Genomic DNA, 17,636 nt, shown 5'->3' on the forward strand with positions numbered 1-17,636 from the left:
TATAGAGTATGAAGCATAGAGTATGAAGAAATATGTGACAAAAATCTAATGGCTTATATAATAAGTACCATACTTTTGAAGCAATGAGGAACATAAATTATATTACAAGATATCTGAAACATCAGCAATAGAATACCAAAAAATATCTGTTTCTATCGGTGATGAAGTCTGAGTATTGCTAATGTGTGGTTTGTTATCAGCATTTATAATTGAGTGCAATGCAAGATTTCAGCAGTTGCCAACCCTAAGAGATACGTTTTTACCATTCAAGTTAGCAGACCCCTGAATCTATCCGTGGACCTCTGGTTTCTGAACCTCAGGTTAAGAACTCTTGATACAGAAGTTTTGTATTAAATGACTGAAGGAAAATAGAATTGGTAACCCGAGATAAATGAAAGCATGTTACTATACATAAAAAGCAAAGTAGAAAAATTAGAGAGTTCTTTGCCGTAGTTAAAAATAAACGAAACAGCTGCTATTCCTGAGGACCACAGAAAGTCCGTTGTCTAAAAATTCATTTCCATGATGCTCGATCACTTGGGATAAAGATGGAGAAGAGAGATCCAAGACTTGGTAATCTCTTCCCAGAGAGATCCCTCTCACCTATTGCCAGGGCTTGGCAAAAAAAACTCTTTTAACTTTTTGTTCAGGAAAGTTTTCCTTTCCCTGTTGTATAGAAGAAAGTGAATCTGAGTTCATGTTTTGACTTTGAATTTGTACAGAAAAAGACTTTGACTTCAGTTTCTCCATCTGCAAAATAGATACAATAATGCTTTTGTGCAAAATCATAATCCATTGAGCTGATTCACAAGAAATCGCAGTTGAAACTGAAAAGAACGCTATAAATACAAAGTCTGTTTCTCAAGTCATATAAACTGAATCTGATATAGACCCAAATTTCAGAACCTCTGAGTGAGAATTATAATCCTCTCTGTAATCATGGAAATGCCAGAAATGTAGAGTGACATCGTAACATCAAATTTTGCTAGTTTTAGAATAGAAACACGTTTGACCTATGAATGAAAAATGTCATGTCATTAAGATTCAAATTTTTTCCTTAAGAATGACTTTTTTGTCTAAATATGCCTAATTTACATGCACCAAGCAGCTTGTTCTATTTTTTTAATTGAAATAATGATCAAATTCTAGTTTGAGTCCTTTAAATACTAAGATAAATGAAGAAGAAAACACCTTTTAAAAAACAATATTCACCTGTAATCTATAATGAAATACATGATAAAGGACAAATAGTTGTTTAATTCACATTTCTTGTAATTTCAGATATTTCTGTAATCTCATAACAGTATTTCCATAATTTGTTTATATTGTTATATTCTAAAGCTTTATATTAATTTGGTTTATTATATAATAGTAATTTTTATCTTTGTTTAATTCATTAATACAGTAATAATTATAGCTGTATTTTAAATGGGGTTACAATAATTGAAGTTCCCTGAATGTTTGCTACATATTGCCTTTGACTCTTAAACTTTATGAGGTAGTGACTATCATTTTTTAGGAGGCAAGTCTTTTATTAATTATTTCAGAGGCATGAAGTCACTTGCCCAAGATCAAACAGTTGGTAACTGGAGAAGTCAAAATTTCAACTCCAATGCTATTTCACCATAAAACATTAATTTGTATTTGTGATAGAGGAGAGACATTTACTGACTTCCTACTACGTGTTTTAGGTGCTCTCCTGTACCTTGCTTTACTGGCCACACTGTGGGCTGTGGATTATTAGCCCATTTCACAGATGAGCAAAATGAAGCTCCAAAAATTTAATAATAAGGGACAGAATTCAAAACAGGCCTACTGTTTTCCCACTGTACCACACTACCTAGATATTGTGTGGACCTTTGAATGTATTTTCATGAAAAAAGGAAAGAAAGGAATTGTAAAAAACACTCATGGTGGGTAAATCAAGTATAAAGTGTTCTTATTTTATTTAAAATGATTGAAAATGGGTTCAAACTGGATTCTCATTTGTTCTAAAGGTTGAAGATAATTTCAGCCATTTGGCTTTGTTTCTTTGTTTGCTTGCTTATTTTTAGATTCCATGTATAAATGAGATCTTACAGTATTTGTCTTTTTCTATCTAACTTATTTCACTTAGCATAATGTCCTCAAGTCACTGTCGTCACAAATGGCAAGATTTCCTTTTTTGTGGTTGAATAATATTCCATTGTATATATCTACCACTTTTTTAAATCCATTCATCCATCAAAGGACACTTAGATTGTTTTGTAAAACTTTTTTTTTTTCAATTTTGTTGTTCTGTAACAATTTCTGCTATAATTATTTAGTCTTTAAAATTTTTTCAATTTAAAAAATAATATAAAGGTAATGTGTGGGAATATGTTTACAGGAGAGCCAACATCACCAACACACTTTCCTCCATCATCCTTTATCTTTGGTACTCTAGTGTCTTCCAAACCAGTGGTTTTGCTCTTTTTATCTGACCTTTAAGCTTTTGACCTTACAGTGTGATGGGCAGTATATTCCTCTCCCCAGTCTGCAAGGAATAGCTGTGTTGAACATTCCCAGCTATGCTGGAGGCACTAACTTTTGGGGTGGAACTAAAGAAGATGATGTAAGTATTCCCTTGCTCTTTCTAGAAGCAGCCCATATTCCTTGGCTTGTGGTCCTTTCCTCCATCCTCATAGCCAGCAAAGGCAGTTGAGTCCTTGTCACACACAGTGCATTGCTCTCTTCTCCTGCCTTGATCTTCCACTTTTAATGACCTTTGTGATTACATTGGGCCCATCCAGATCATCCAGGATAATCTTCCCGTCTCAAGGCCCCAAATCCCTTTGCCATGTAAGATAACTCTCACAGGTTCCAGGGATTAGAACACAGACATTTTGCTGAGCAGATAGAGAGATATTATTCTGTTTTACCAAAATACCTTTCTGTACTTTCAATTTTCTGAATTTATGTGTATCTTATTATTGTTTCTTTAATTTTCAGAAGTGACAAAAGGTCTCATTTAGCCATTGAGATTTAGAGCTCTTTTTGTTTTCTTTTTATATTTTCCTGTATTAAAAAAGAAAAAAAAAACACAACCTAACAAATGCAGTTGCTTTAAAGGTAGTAGAATAAAAGAGAAGGCACAATTATTAAAATATATATAATAATAAAAATGAGAAATTTACCATGATCTTTAAAGAGTTACGTATATTGAATGATAGACCCTTTGATTTGAGGCTTATGATGTAATGGTTCCCACTGACCTGTTTTCTTAGGGCTCTTAAATGAGCATGCAGGGATTAAAGTATAAAATAAATTGGAAAGTATTTGTAATTTTCATGATATGAATATATTCCAATCCTATTGGAGTATAAAAATTTAAATTAGCAGCCAATTATTTGTCAGCCTGTCACTACTCAGATATTTTAAGGAGAATAAATCAGTGAGATTAAGATAAACAAAGCTAATGCTCCTTGAACACCTGCTGGGCAGTCAGTGTTCTGAGAGCTTACATTCATAATTTAATACCCACAATTTTTATCTAAATTTTATTAGTGAAGAAATTGACACAGAGTTCACCCAGTTAGTATCAGAGGCAGGGCTTAAAACCAGGTAGTCTGATAACAAAAAGGACAAGTTTGCAAATTTATGTCCTGATGTTTTCAGTGAAAGTTTTAATTAGGATACTATTTTATACCGAGTATTTTTTCAGAGGAACAATTACTTATGATATAGTGTAAAAAGGAGTAAAAGAAACAAAGTGATGCAGATGAAATTTAAATTTTTAGGTGAAATTAATTATGTAAAAATGCATTTAACATCACGGCAAAGGAAGCCTACAGGATTTTCATCCTCTGAGTTTCTTTTCATATTCGCAAATGCCCTAAAATGTTTTTGTAAAAAGTAAAGTATAAATCACATACACACATTGCTTGTCACACCTTAAAAGATTTCCCTTAGAATATACCAAGTGAACCGGATCATAAATTACATGTTCATTAACTTTAACTTTATGAAATCAGTATTACCTTTTGATTCCTGAAATTTCATGCATCATTTTATCAAGACATCCGAGTTATGCACGAACAGATATTTAATACAACTTACACCAAGGTGAATTATTTGGAAATACAATAGTTCACTGGTCCTAAGAGTGCTTTCTAAGAGGGGCATGAAGTATTTTATCCATGTGGGTTTTGACACTTTTTTTTATTGTTTGCTTTTTCTAAGCTCTCTTTAGTGACTTTTTCTTGTCCTCGGATTATCATTTCCTACTACTATTTACTTACTTTTCTGCTTACTATTTTTATAAGTTTTTAAAAATACGTGTGCTGCATAGTTTACATTGCTTGATGTGCCACTGCACTTAAACCTGAGCTTCTTCAGTGGAAGTGTAATGTCATTTTTTTTTCTTTCAGATATTTGCCGCACCATCATTTGATGACAAGATCCTGGAAGTCGTTGCAATATTTGATAGCATGCAAATGGCAGTTTCAAGGGTCATTAAACTGCAGCACCACCGAATAGCCCAGGTTTGCTTCTCTAATCAAACCCGACTTCACTACTGGGGCCACTGAGGATGCCATTCCAAATGACTCCTACACTGTATAGTCATCCATAAAATGATGGGACTTTCTTGTTGAGTCGGTTGTTACCATGTCATCAAAAGGAGAAAAACCTAACAGTCCTTTCCTTTCAAGTTTGGATGCAAGATCAAGTGTTGGTTTCTCAGGATGATCTATACTCTAAAATAACTTGTTTTATTTCAGTGCCGTACAGTAAAAATCACTATATTTGGTGATGAGGGAGTCCCAGTGCAGGTGGACGGTGAAGCGTGGGTTCAGCCTCCAGGGATTATCAAAATTGTGCACAAAAACAGAGCTCAGATGCTAACAAGGGACAGGGTATGTAACAAAAAACGTTTTTTTCCTAGATTTTTATCAAGCCTTTAAAAAAATCTTAAATTGTTGTGACAAATAGAAACCAAGGGAAAAGATTTCAATTGTCTTTTAAATCTGACATTTAGATCATTGTGGTTTTAAATATGAACAAATTTTGATTTAGTTTTCCAAATAATTAGTTTATTTTTTGTTTAGATTTAGAAAAACTTGAGCAGAAACTACAGAGAATTCTAATTCTATTCCCATATACTTACTTCCCTCCCTGACAAACACAAGAATTCCCTTATTCTATTTCCCCTTTATGTTCCCCTAAACATCTTGCTTTCGTGTGGTACGTAAATTACAGAAGATGAGCCAATAGTGACACATTATTATTAACTAAAGTCATGACAGTTTACATTACTCTCTATGTTGTACATTCTGTGGGTTTTGGTAAATATGTGATCACCTGTGTTCACCATTACAGTTTCATGCCATATAGTTTCACTGCCTTAAAAATTCCTGTGCCCCACCTTTCCATCCCTCCCGTCTCCCAACCCTGGCCACCACCCATCCTTTTATTGTCTTTATAGCTTTGCCTTTTCCAGAATATGTATTCTTAATTAAGGCCACACCTGTAACAAATAAGACTGAAGTATCCACCCTGCCTGTTATGCATATAATAGTAAACGTTGAAGCATAAACTGAAGCTGTGTTTTTTTTTACGCTTTTCAGTGATACAATCATTGCCATCAAGTACATTACTTTTTTTTTTTACATTACTTTTTATTTGTTGTGATACACTAGGAAACCTTAAAATATCTTTTTCGTTTTTATGATTTATTTAATGAGGTGTTAGATTGGGAAGAAAACAATAGTAGTTTCAAAGTCACTCATGTACTATCTAAATGCACATTTATTTGGGCCTCAGCGCTCTGAACTAACAATTCCTTGCAACATTGATTTGAAATAGGCTTTCGAAAGCACTCTGAAATCTTGGGAAGATAAGCAGAAGTGTGATTCTGGTAAACCAGTTCTTCGAACCCATTTGTACATCCAACACGCGGTCGACCTGGCGACGGAAGAGGTGTCGCAAATGCAGCTGTGCTCGCAGGCGGCGGAGGAACTCATCACCAGGTCCGGGCCCACCGAGGCACGAGGGCAGGAGAGCGCTGGTCTTGGCCAGTTTGGGTTTTTCCAGTTTTAATACATCACCGCAGTTGTTTGGGGTATCGAAAAGAGATGCCTTTACTCACCTTCATTTGCTGCCTCACCTGTGCCTCAATAATTTCTGTTCTTCATTAGATCCTGTCCTACATGCTCACACGTGTGTTCTCCACCGGACAGATCTCCCACTTTCTGAAACACAGTGGAGAGCTTGCCTAACGTACCTTTCCATTATTGTTTACATATATATACATTATTTATATGTACTATATGTAACTCTTCCATTGTCATTTCCCAGTTTATGATGCCTTATGATTATTCATTAAATGTTTAGGGAATGTAGAAGGAAATACAAACACTAACTCTGTTCCCAAGGCGAGTGGTGAGGGGGGTTGGGTGGGAAGATTCCGAAGAATCATTTTCCAGCATCGGTTATCACCGAGCTCGCGAGACCACACAAATTAATTTTAGGAGACAGAAAAGGAGATTTTTTAGAGTTCTTCAAGTGTAAACCAGATAAAAATTACTATGACCAGGGGTAAACTTCAGAGAGGACGCGGGAACCATGGGGAATTTTCTTATCTCCTCTTCACCTAAATTTCATCTAGCAAACGGGGATAAGATCTGTCTAATCAAGTCTCTGTGAAGGTTAAGTGAGAGACGCCAGGTGCCGTGCTCATGGGGACATCATGTCTGGCGTAGCTAGTGTTCTGTGCATGGTCGCTGTCCTGTTCTTCCCACACCTTCATCTGGTCACACAGTGGGCACTGCGGACTCTCAGAGGAGGCCAAAGGCAGTGAGGAAGGGCTTCCTGGAGGAAGTGACTTCCCAGCCTAGTCTTGAAAGAAGAATAAGAAGGAGCAATCTAAGGATGGGAGCCAGCCTGGGTAGAAGCTCAGAGGACTGTGAGTGCATGGTACTTTCAGGAAACCTCAGGGAGTTCGAGGTGACTGACATGTTAGCATGGGGTATTTGAGTGTAGGAAATGTGGGCAGAGAGGTGAGGAGGGGCCAGATCTCAATCAGGATGTTTCTGGAAGCAATGTGAAGCATTGTCTGCAGGACAGCAAAACTGGGGCAGGTGAACAGTGTTGGAATGGTGCTGATAGGAAACAATGGATTGAGGCAGTAGAGATGGAAAGGAGAAGAGAGACTTAAGATAGGTTAGAATCTGAAGTTGGTGTATGGGCATGAACTAGGAGACAGGATGACCCTAATGTTTCTTGTGAATGGCTGGTTGGATTAGGCATCTTTGATGAAGCCACAGTATTCAGGAAGTGGAGCAGATTTTGAGAGGGGAAATGATGGCTTCCATGTTGGATCTAGAGAATTTCAATCCATTTCAAATTACATTAAAAATATCTAGGAGGAGATTCAGTTGGCCGTTGAAAATGTTGATCTGAAGTTGATTTATCACTCTCTTTCTTCCTTGAAAATTAGAATAACATTTACCCATCTCTGTTCTTCTGATTGATCTATTCTTGATTGCTCAGGGTAAGGATGCTCTCAAGAACTGGTTAGGTGACATTTGCAAGTTCTTTTGTGCCTTGGATATCAATTGTATGATCCTTAAGAAGTAAGCTCTTTTCCTTCACTCTTGATTCTGTCTCTTCTTTTGTCTTTCCAGATTGAAGGTCATTCTCCTTAAAGAGGTCGGAAGCAAAAGCTCTTGAATAGCCTTACCTTCTTGGTCATCTGCAAACCTTACATCATTTTCTGTTAATCAGTAGAACATTTCCTCCTTTCTCTTCTTTGGCCTTATTGTCCTCCAGGAGCTTGTCTTTCCAGGACTATTTTTGAAGGTTTAGATTCCAAAGGACTGTGGCACAGCTGGCTTTGGCATTGGATAGACAGAGATTCAGATCCTGGCTCTGTCACGTACTAGCTTTCTGTACATACTAAATCTCTCTGAGCCTCAATGTCTTCGTCTATAAGGTGGAGAAAACTAATCACAGCTACCTTTTAGGCTGTGAATATTAAACTAGATAATGCATATAAAGCGTTTAGCGTATGGATGATAAGTGTGGCAGTGTTCTTCTCCTGATCTGTTGTGTTTATGCCTGGTTGAACTTTCAATGAATAAAAGATGTGTCTGCTCTTTATATTTGGGACCCCTCTCACTTTACAGCGATACAGGAAAATGAAATGTTACTGTATCTTGTTCTTCCAAATAGCACCTCCATATGCTCATCCCTGGTTCTAAGCCTAACTTAATATATATAAAGATTTTTGGGTTAGTATCTTTTGTTTGCAATAAGGTTTAAGTTTTGTACATCTCTTCTGTGCCATTCATAATTGAGCAGGTATTTTTAAAAATTTTCCTTTAATGATTTTTCTTTAACTTGTTTTATCCTACTACTTCTGCACTTCAGAAAACTCAGCAATGCTCAGAAAAGTTGTTCGTTCATGTGTTTCGCTTTTGCTTTCAGGATTTGTGACGCAGCCACGATCCACTGCCTTTTGGAGCAAGAGCTGGCGCACGCGGTGAACGCGTGCTCCCACGCACTGAACAAAGCCAACCCACGCTTCCCAGAGGTGAGGAGCTAATGGTAAATCCCCATTCCACAGATTTTCTTGGTGTTGCACCTGTAGTTTGATACTGTAAAACATGCCCCGCCCTTTGAAAGAACATCATATAGTCGATGTCAGTCTGTGCCGGAAGTCTCTTATCATTCATGGCCCAGTTTTTCTTAATTTTCCTTTCCTGCCATTTTTCCATTCCTGCTCTTAAATCCTCTTCATTTTTTCCTCTTTCACTTTCAAGCGCTTGTCACCTGCCCATCTTCCTTGAACTCCTCCTTTTAACTACTGCCGTTTCTCTTTTTGACATTCTCCTCTGCAAACCTGGTTAGCATGCATTTTACTGGAGCTGTTCATTCATTTTTGAAGCGGTACACTTAAATTATTCTTCATTTTGTTTCACAAGATCAGTAAATGTAGCTAATATTTTAATGGAGAAGTTAGAATTTTGTAACTTCTGTAAATTTTTAAATGTAGAAGTTAATAGAATGGATAGGGTATCATGCTCATAAAATGTGATACATGGTATAGCAAAAACTGGTAGCATTATTTTTTATTCTTTCAATTACTCAATTGAAGTTACCTAAGTTAATATACAAATAAGTGCTAGTCTTCAAGATTAAAGTGTAAAAATCAACCTGGTTGGAACTACGGAGAGTGAAAGGCAGTGGACAGAACTAATTATGATCAGATAATGCCTGCCCCTTTTAAGACATAATTTTCTTTGACTTAACTCTTATGCGTATGTTGTTGCCAGCATATACAGGTTTGTGTGTAGCAGATGTGGTCCTGAGTATATTCACTGTGGTCAGGGTAGTCTTTTGGTTCCATGATATAAGAATTAGAAGAGATCGTGCTAACAAATGTGAGTGTAAAAGTTTGCAAATTACAAATAGAATTTTGTTAGGTTTTTTAAAAAATATTCACCATGTGAATTTAAATCGGAAGAATAAAATGTAAAATATTTGCTAGTGATTGAATCCCTATTTAATACAGAACTACCTGTCTTTGATGTCTTTGTTTTTGTTTTCTAGAGTCTTACAAGAGACACTGCCACTGAAATAGCCATCAATGTGAAGGCACTGTATAATGAAACAGAATCTTTACTAGTTGGCAGGGTTCCTTTGGTAAGGAAAAGCAATGGTGGATAACATCAGAATGATGATAAATGTATGGTTCTCATCTTCATTAGGGAGCATGCATTCATCAGATTCTAATGCAAAAGCAGCCCCTGGCCTCAGCCCTAGAGTTTCCTTTTTACCAAGCTTTTGCCTTCCAAGAAAATATATGGCAAAATCCGGAAGGTATGCTTCAGGCCCACAGAAGTAGAGATTTCCCCTCATTGTGTTTTTATACAATCCTGCTCTCCCCTGTCAGCTTTGAGAGACTAACTCATTACTGCAGAAAAGTAGAGGAAGTCACTGTTTATCTTCCCAGAGTTAACATTTGAAATAGGATTGTTGTTGTTTCCTCGATTTGCTTAAACAATGATGCTTTCTAGACTCAGTGTTTCAAGAACTAAATTTCAAGAACTAGACAGATCCCCAGATTAACTGAAGACTGGTGCTAGAAATTAAGTTGAGGCCAAGTCTGAATCTGACCACAGTCCATGGGCCTCACGCAGCAGTGCTAGAAATCTGCAGGTGTTCTGTTTGGTTTGCCCAGAGTCCTTGCTTTTTCAACCTTTCTTCTCTCACCCTGGAAACGTTCTGGCACGTTGGGTCTTTTCGCCACCTAGTGTTCGATTGTAGGTTATTCACACATACTGCTGTACCTGTAGAAGGCCTAATGCGTTAGCCATTGTTTTTTTCTTCCTTGTAACAATTTTGATTAATTGACAGGTGATGTTTCTTTACTGTAATTTTATCTCTTTCTTGGGAAAATTTATACATCTAAATAAAAGTTATAGTAAAAGTTACAGCATCTGGCACAGTGGGAGAATGGGAGGTGTGTCCCATAGCCTAATTAACTGTAAGTGACTGGTTGCAGTTTCTGTTTGACCAGAGTCCAGAGGAGAATTGACCTTGGAGCATCCTCTGCTCTGAGAAGAGAAGTTTAAAGGCACTAAGTCTTTAAGTGGTTTTAGCTCTCTTCAGGGGAAACTCAAATATGACTTCCTCGGGGCAAGAGGCAGCTGCCTCTGCTGTGGTCATGAAGAGGAACTTTTAGGAAGAAAGATTGGATATCTTTTTTTATAAAACCAATGGCAGAGTCTTCTTGGCTATTCTTGGCACTCCTATTATTAACCATAATCTTCTTGCTGCTCTTCTAAAATTAGTCCTATAGGAAATCCAATGGGCTGTGAGTTTGACCCCAGTTATTAGATGAAGGACATGCATTTTTTTTTTCTGTTATTTGAAATACATTTAAGATAAATTCTGATTGATAATGTATTTTGTATTCTAATTCTCTACACTGAAAATACCCATTGAGTGTTACTTGGTAAATATTAATCAATTATCTTATGTTAATATAGAAGGAGTCTCCTTCACTTTTAATTTTTCTCTCGTTGTCAAATATGGATGTTTGGCTTGAAATGTATACCAGAGAATTTTTTAAAAACGTTTGGCAATATTGTTATCAAAATAGCCAAGTCATATCTGAGAGCAACTAAGTTGTACTCTTTATTTTGCTTGTAGGATGCATATGCAATAACTATTTTATCAATTTTGGAAGACATATATTCTTAGACTAAAAGGAAACTGGTAAATTGTATATGACATGATGGAGAATCTCCATATTTTTATTAACTTCTAGAAATGGTAGATATCTTGAATAATAGAGAGGAAAAATGTCCGTAATAAATAACAATACCGTTCTCTCTGAACTTTCTGTTTAAAATTCTCTGGTCCAATATGTAGGTATTCTACAATTTTAAATAATTTATAAAAGGATTGATTACCTGGAAGAGACCTAGAAATAGTCTAGTCACATTCTACTATTTATTGAGGAAGAAACTAAAACTCCCAAGATCAACTCGCTTTCCCTTGGTTGCACAGTTAGTAACAAGGCCAGGAAAAGAATTCAGTCACTTCCTTTCCAATTCTGTGCATTACAGTGTTTATTTCACCTTTCTGCATTTATTGAATTTGTAAGTGACTTTTAATAACTTCTTTAAGTGGGTATACAATAGGTGACCAGTTAAATTCTCTAAAGTTTCCAAGCCCTCTTCCAGATTACAAGCCATTTTGCTTTTTGCTTTGCCCTGATTTGTACAGCAGCTTTTCATTGTGAATTTTTCTGAGATTTGGGTTTTTTTTTTTCTTAAGCGTATTGCTTTGATTATCCAGGAGATTTTTGTACCAAGCAGTTTTTATCGTATGATATGTTTTGACCCATTTTTAAAATATTATTTGTCCACCCAGTGACCAATGCAGATCAAAAAGATTTTTTGCCACAAATAAGTTAGAATGAGATTATTCCTTAGTGCAAGCCAGCAGAATGGGCAGATGAATGCATGGATAGGGAGGAAGAAGGGTGGGATTTACTTAGAAAAAAGCACCAAAAGCAATCCTTTTTTCTGTGAAATTATTAAAGTCATACCAGCTGCTTGTATCATCTTTGGGGAATAAGGATGAATCTATCCAGATTTGCTTAAATGAACTCAGTATAAAGTAAGTTGTTCTTTTTTCCATATTCCTTTATATTAAAAACGACAACCACCACCTAGCCCAGCCTAGTAAGACATGAGGATGTTCAGGGTCGAAATAAAATGATTTATTCTATTTGAGGTTGGTCACTGAGGCTTGTTTCATTTTGTTTTTTTTTTAATCTGCTGGCAAGTAGCAGCTGGAATCCCCACATGAAGAGAGGGTATCCAATGCCTTACATTCCGTGGAGGTGGAGTTACAGAAACTAACAGAGATTCCTTGGCTTTATTACATCTTACACCCAAATGAGGATGAGGTATGTAACATTCAGCCTATTTCTTTATAAACGTAGACTTTATGATGATAGAATTTGAAGACATCTTTTGAAAAAAAGAAGTGTCCAGGGAAAAACATATCTTGAATAGAGTTGTCCTCCCGCACCTGCAGGAAATACGTTCCAGGACCGCTATGGGTGCCTGAAACTGCCAACAGTCCTGAACCCTAAATATACCTTGTTTTTTCCTATACACATATACCTATGATAAAGTTTAACTTATAAATTAGGCGCAGTAAGAGATTAACAACAATAATAATGAACAGAACAGATACAACAATACAGTGGAATAAAAATGATGCAAATGTGCTTTCTCTCTCAAAATACCTCATTGTACAAATTTAATGCCTTTTCCATCTCAGCTAAGCATTTATCAGACACTGTGGCCCATAACTTTTGTAGTTTGAGGTGTAACAGCAAAACTAGCACATTTTTTTTCCTTCTTCACAATTTTGCAGAGAGAAAATTCCATAGATCTTATTAGCAAGCTCAGCATGTGATTTTTTTCTTTCCTTATTAAGTCGAGAACGTTCACCTTTTCATGAAAGGAAGCATTTTACAGCTTCTCCTTGGCAGGTCTGAATTGCCAGCATCACCACTCTTGCATTTGTGGGCCATTATTAAGTTAAATAAGGTTGATTGGAACACAAGTCCTGAGACGCCATGGCAGTTAATTCAATAACCCAGATCGCTGCTAAGTGACTAGTGCGCAGGATACTCTGGACAAAAGGATGATTCATGTCCCACATGGGGTAGATTAGGATGGATCAAGAGTTCATCATGCTACTCAGAATGGTGCAGAGCTTAAAACGTATGAATTATTTATTTCTAGAATTTTCCATTTCCTATTTTCAGACTGCAGTTGACCACGGGTGACCGTGGGTGACAACCTGCAGAAAGCAAAACCACAGATCAGGGGAGACTGCTGTACCACTTTCTAATTCACTCTTCTTGAACAAGCAAGCAAAGGCTTTTATGTGAGCAAAGCTAGCTTATGGGAGTCAGTACATTTCTTACGTTTTCAGGAGTAGGTGACATCGTAAACTCTTTTTGGAAGAAGTTATCCCTATATGGTCTCTGCCACCAGAGTGGGATTTTTCTTCTCTTAATATCCTGAGAAAATTCTTTTCTTGCTGCACTCGAACAGGAGCCTCCCATGGATTGCACCAAGAGGAACAACAGAAGCACTGTATTTCGTATTGTGCCCAAATTCAAAAAGGAAAAGGTTCAGAAGCAGAAGACAAGTTCTCAGCCTGGTAGGTGACCCAGATGGAGAGGGAGAGTCGAACATTATGAAGTCATAATGCATTAAAGCGATATCACTGCCATGATAAAAATGTTCTGAGATGCGAGCGCGGTGATCGTACTAAATGCCACTGAATGGTACACTATAAAATGTTTCAAGTGGGGGAGTTCCTCTTCTGTTCACTTTACCATAATAAAAAAAAATCTTATCATACCTCAAATAAGTCCCATAGGAGTAGGAGTCTGTAGTTAGGAAGCACACGGGGCCACGAGGTGGTTTCCAGTTCGCTTCTACTTTGTTGGACGAGTGTCAGCGTGTCTGTTTGATGGTTCTTCGTCTTACCCAGTGGCAATTCCATGCTTGTAACTTGTTCAAAGTGCAAAATCTACATCATTTTGATAAATGAGCAGGGAAACTTCTGTTTCCTCCTTTAACTTCTAAACACATTTTCCACCTCGTTATGTATTCTCTTTCTCCTTTTTTAAGGACTTTCTATGCCATTTCAGCCCCGCAGTGATGACAGTCCACTGTGACACTTGCATTCTCAAGCAAAGAGTAACCTCTCCCAGATGTTCTTTCTAGTTCCCCTTCCACCTTTTCCTAGAGATGAAGTTTAATGCTGTATTAGTGCTAAAGCACCGCCAAGGTCTGTGTACATGATCACAGTGCCTTCCATAATCAAATCATGCTATAACTTTTCTGAGTTAGTGGTCTCACTTTAAAAAGTGATATATAACCTTATTTTTGACGATCACAGAGCAGCTACTGAAGGGCATTTTAAAACCAAATGTGGCAAAATAAGTAGACTTGTATTAAGTGAATCAATGTTGAGTAAAATGTGTAAATGAGTGATTATATGTACTGGAAAATAACGACCCAACTAATCTTACTGAGCAATATTGACAGTTTTTCGATGATATAAAATTGATTTAACAATACGTTTATTGCTGTAATTATCAATAATTATAATCATCAGTGGAACAGAATCAGTAAAGGTAGTACTCGAAGTCATCAAGACCTGAAGCAGAAGTTTGTGTAAAATTGTACCCCGTGTCAGTTTTTAAATTTTAATGAGCATTTGTGCTAATTAAACTATATCTAGTTTTCTGTATGGTCTTAAGGAAATCATTAGCACTAATTTAGACCTTGTACTACTGATCCTAATCATGAGAAATACATTTTTTTATACATACTGTGTAGTTTGGGTGGCTTTGGGGAGGAAATTGAGCCAAATCGAAAGGCGCAGGTGCACAGCAGCGAATGTCTTTGTGTAATCAGGTCCTCGTGTTGACTGAGTCTGTGACCTGCATGGGAAAAAAATGGAATTATAGTTCTGTTGAAACAGCACCTTGAACCTTTCCCTTCGCTAGCACTGCAGCTATACTCTGTTTCGCATCTTCTTTGGCCAGCCTTTGCTTTGTAATGCGTTGAGCATGTAGAAATTAAGGGGGTTTTGCTCTTAACTTTGGTAGTTCAGAAATGGGGCACAGAGGAAGTTGCTGCTTGGCTGGATCTGCTCAATTTGGGAGAGTACAAAGAAATCTTCATCCGTCATGACATCAGAGGGGCTGAACTTTTGCATCTGGAAAGGCGAGACCTTAAGGTATTTCCTTTGTGCTACTCTTCTGCTCTTGAAGTTTTTCTTGCAAAACAAACTCCTTTCTCCTGTGCTCTTCTGTTCTGTGCTTACTGCTTGGCTTGTGTTATGCAAACGTGCCGTAATCCCGTCTGCATTGTCCTGTGCTCTGCGTTCCTTGTCTGCTTTTGAAACAAGAATTGTCAGCAATATTTTTCTGTACGATCATTCTCTGAGTGTTATAGCTAAAGCTTAGCATGAATTTAGTAATTTTTCTGTGCCTCCATTGGTATGGCTCTTCCTGTACTAATATTTCCAAATGGGTCATGTTTCCATCAGCTCATTTTATTGGATCAACATAAAAGATGATCTTTGTGGCTGAAACTGACTGAAAATATCTAATAAAAAGTTAACAACTCAAAAAGTAATTCAATACCAAGAACAAAGCCTTTCTAATATATGGAACTAGGTGAGAGACTTAGAGCAGTGGCTACTTATAGTCCTAGGGCTTCGTTGCATTTCTAAATTGACCTTTCAGAGGTCACATGGACAGCTAGACAAATAAATTCAATTTTCCTTCCCACAATTTACTGTTAAAATTGTATTCTTCTCAAAAATGGTATTTTTTTTTTTAGTAAATGAAGTAAAAACTATGCCTTGCTTTTGCTGGAAAGCAGCCCAAAACTTATCTGTCCTTTATGACAGGGAAGGAAAACTATTCATTCATGGTCTACAGCAATTCCCTTTTATTCTTTGGGTGGAGACTCAGCAGTAGAAATGCTCAAAGGAGCCTATTCTGTCCTAGGGTTAGATGTAGGATTTTCTTATCACATGCTGCCATTTAAAAATTCTCAGGTTGACTTAATAAGCAAGTGAAAAAGCCTTCAACACTTGTTGGATTGATTCCTTTCCTGTAGACCAAATTCTACATTACATAGAATTATGAGACGGTAAATTCCTAATGAATTCATGAATGGTTGTGCCTTTATCTACAAGTATGTTAACAGGAATCTTTAAATACATAATGGGTCGTGTATAGACTTTTATAAAGCAGAGTCATACAGTTCTCACACATCCCCTGTAGACACCAGTTATAACTAAGCATTTTTAGCCAGAATAATAATAAAATAAGATTAACTAATTACCTTAGTTGAGAGTCCCAAATCTGGAACATATTAAAATATATAGTGTTAGTTCATAAAGTGCAAATTGATGTCAAAACTTAACATGAAAATGAAAATGAATGTAAAGGATCATTTCATCCAACATATTTGTGTGGCTTCTGGTATCCTTGGCGGGCAGCGATATTTACTGAATAGCTACCGATTAATATATTATGCCAGCTTCTCTAGGTGACATCTGCCCTCTAGAAGCTTTAATTTTATTTGCCACAAATAAGCATACTTTCAAGGAAAAGACCATATGTGTGTATAAATATATTTGCATTTGTTATATACATGTACATACAAATGTATATAAACATACAAATGTACACAATGAGTGAAGCAAATATTTGCAGAATGAAAAACAAGCTCACACGTGAAAGTCAAAGTTAGACTGATAGGACCTGGCTGGGGCAAAAATAAGAGTTGAAAAAGTGATGATTCAGAATTATTTTAGTGAACTTTAGCTTTTCTATGGGACTTTTTTGTTCTGTTTAGCTTTTCATGGGACTTTTTTGTTCTGTTTTTCTTTTTAATGCAGATTGCATTCTTCTAATAGAAACTTTTCTTTCAGAAATTTGTATTGACACAGTCCGTTTTAACTCTTTTGGTTCTAAAACAGGTTGTGGGGCAGTGGGAAAGAAAAGTAATTTTACAGAAGGAGCCTTCAGTAGACCAAAGCCGAACCAGGGAATGAGCTGCCCCGGTTCTCTGTGGTTGTAGCTGTTAGAAGGCACGAACCCTCCAGAGGAAAGTGTCTAAAGCTGGGTGAAGGGTTCCCTACTCCTTAGATAACCCTACCCATTCCCGTTGCTTCAAATACTGTCTAGGAATGTATCAGTGGTTCACAAGGTTATATCTCCAGCCCTGACCTCATTTGTAAAATTAAAATTGTATCACCAACTCTACTCGATCCTTGGCTGTCACACAGGGATGTCCATCTTAACATGTCCAAAAACAAACTTTTGCCCCCCTGTTCTAACCCCATCCTGCCCCTCCTTCGGGGCTCTACATCTTAGTAACTCAGGTACCCAAGCCAAAGAAACCTGAGGTCGTATTTAGCACCTTCCTCTTCCTTATCCTTTTCCCCCTAACTTGTTAAATCCATCAAAAAGTCAGTTCAGTTTTAATCTCCATCCATTTCTTTTTCTCCTTTCCACAGTCCTTGTTCCTATGTAAAGTCAGTCGCTT

The 17,636-nt window shown here is 36.9% G+C and overlaps 1 protein-coding gene across 8 annotated transcripts in view; it reads left to right on the top strand.

The window, feature by feature from the left end:
- Window positions 1-17,636, top strand: part of DGKH (diacylglycerol kinase eta) — a 154,193-nt gene that overhangs the window by 121,019 nt on the left and 15,538 nt on the right. For 5 of the 8 annotated variants that reach the window (XR_010383610.1, XM_031466059.2, XM_031466063.2 and 2 more), the window contains 9 exons: window positions 2,486-2,593; window positions 4,389-4,502; window positions 4,740-4,874; window positions 5,824-5,987; window positions 8,446-8,551; window positions 9,571-9,663; window positions 12,323-12,442; window positions 13,608-13,716; window positions 15,179-15,309. Coding sequence is in view for 7 of the 8 variants with exons in the window: in XM_031466059.2 (XP_031321919.1) it covers window positions 2,486-2,593; window positions 4,389-4,502; window positions 4,740-4,874; window positions 5,824-5,987; window positions 8,446-8,551; window positions 9,571-9,663; window positions 12,323-12,442; window positions 13,608-13,716; window positions 15,179-15,309 (1,080 nt within the window). In the remaining variant the exon portion in view is untranslated. The remainder of the gene's footprint in view (window positions 1-2,485; window positions 2,594-4,388; window positions 4,503-4,739; window positions 4,875-5,823; window positions 5,988-8,445; window positions 8,552-9,570; window positions 9,664-12,322; window positions 12,443-13,607; window positions 13,717-15,178; window positions 15,310-17,636) is intronic. The other 3 variants (XM_031466065.2, XM_031466066.2, XM_031466067.2) reach the window with 1 other exon arrangement.

Source organism: Camelus dromedarius, chromosome 13 (assembly GCF_036321535.1).
Source record: "Camelus dromedarius isolate mCamDro1 chromosome 13, mCamDro1.pat, whole genome shotgun sequence".
NCBI classification, from domain to species: domain Eukaryota; kingdom Metazoa; phylum Chordata; class Mammalia; order Artiodactyla; family Camelidae; genus Camelus; species Camelus dromedarius.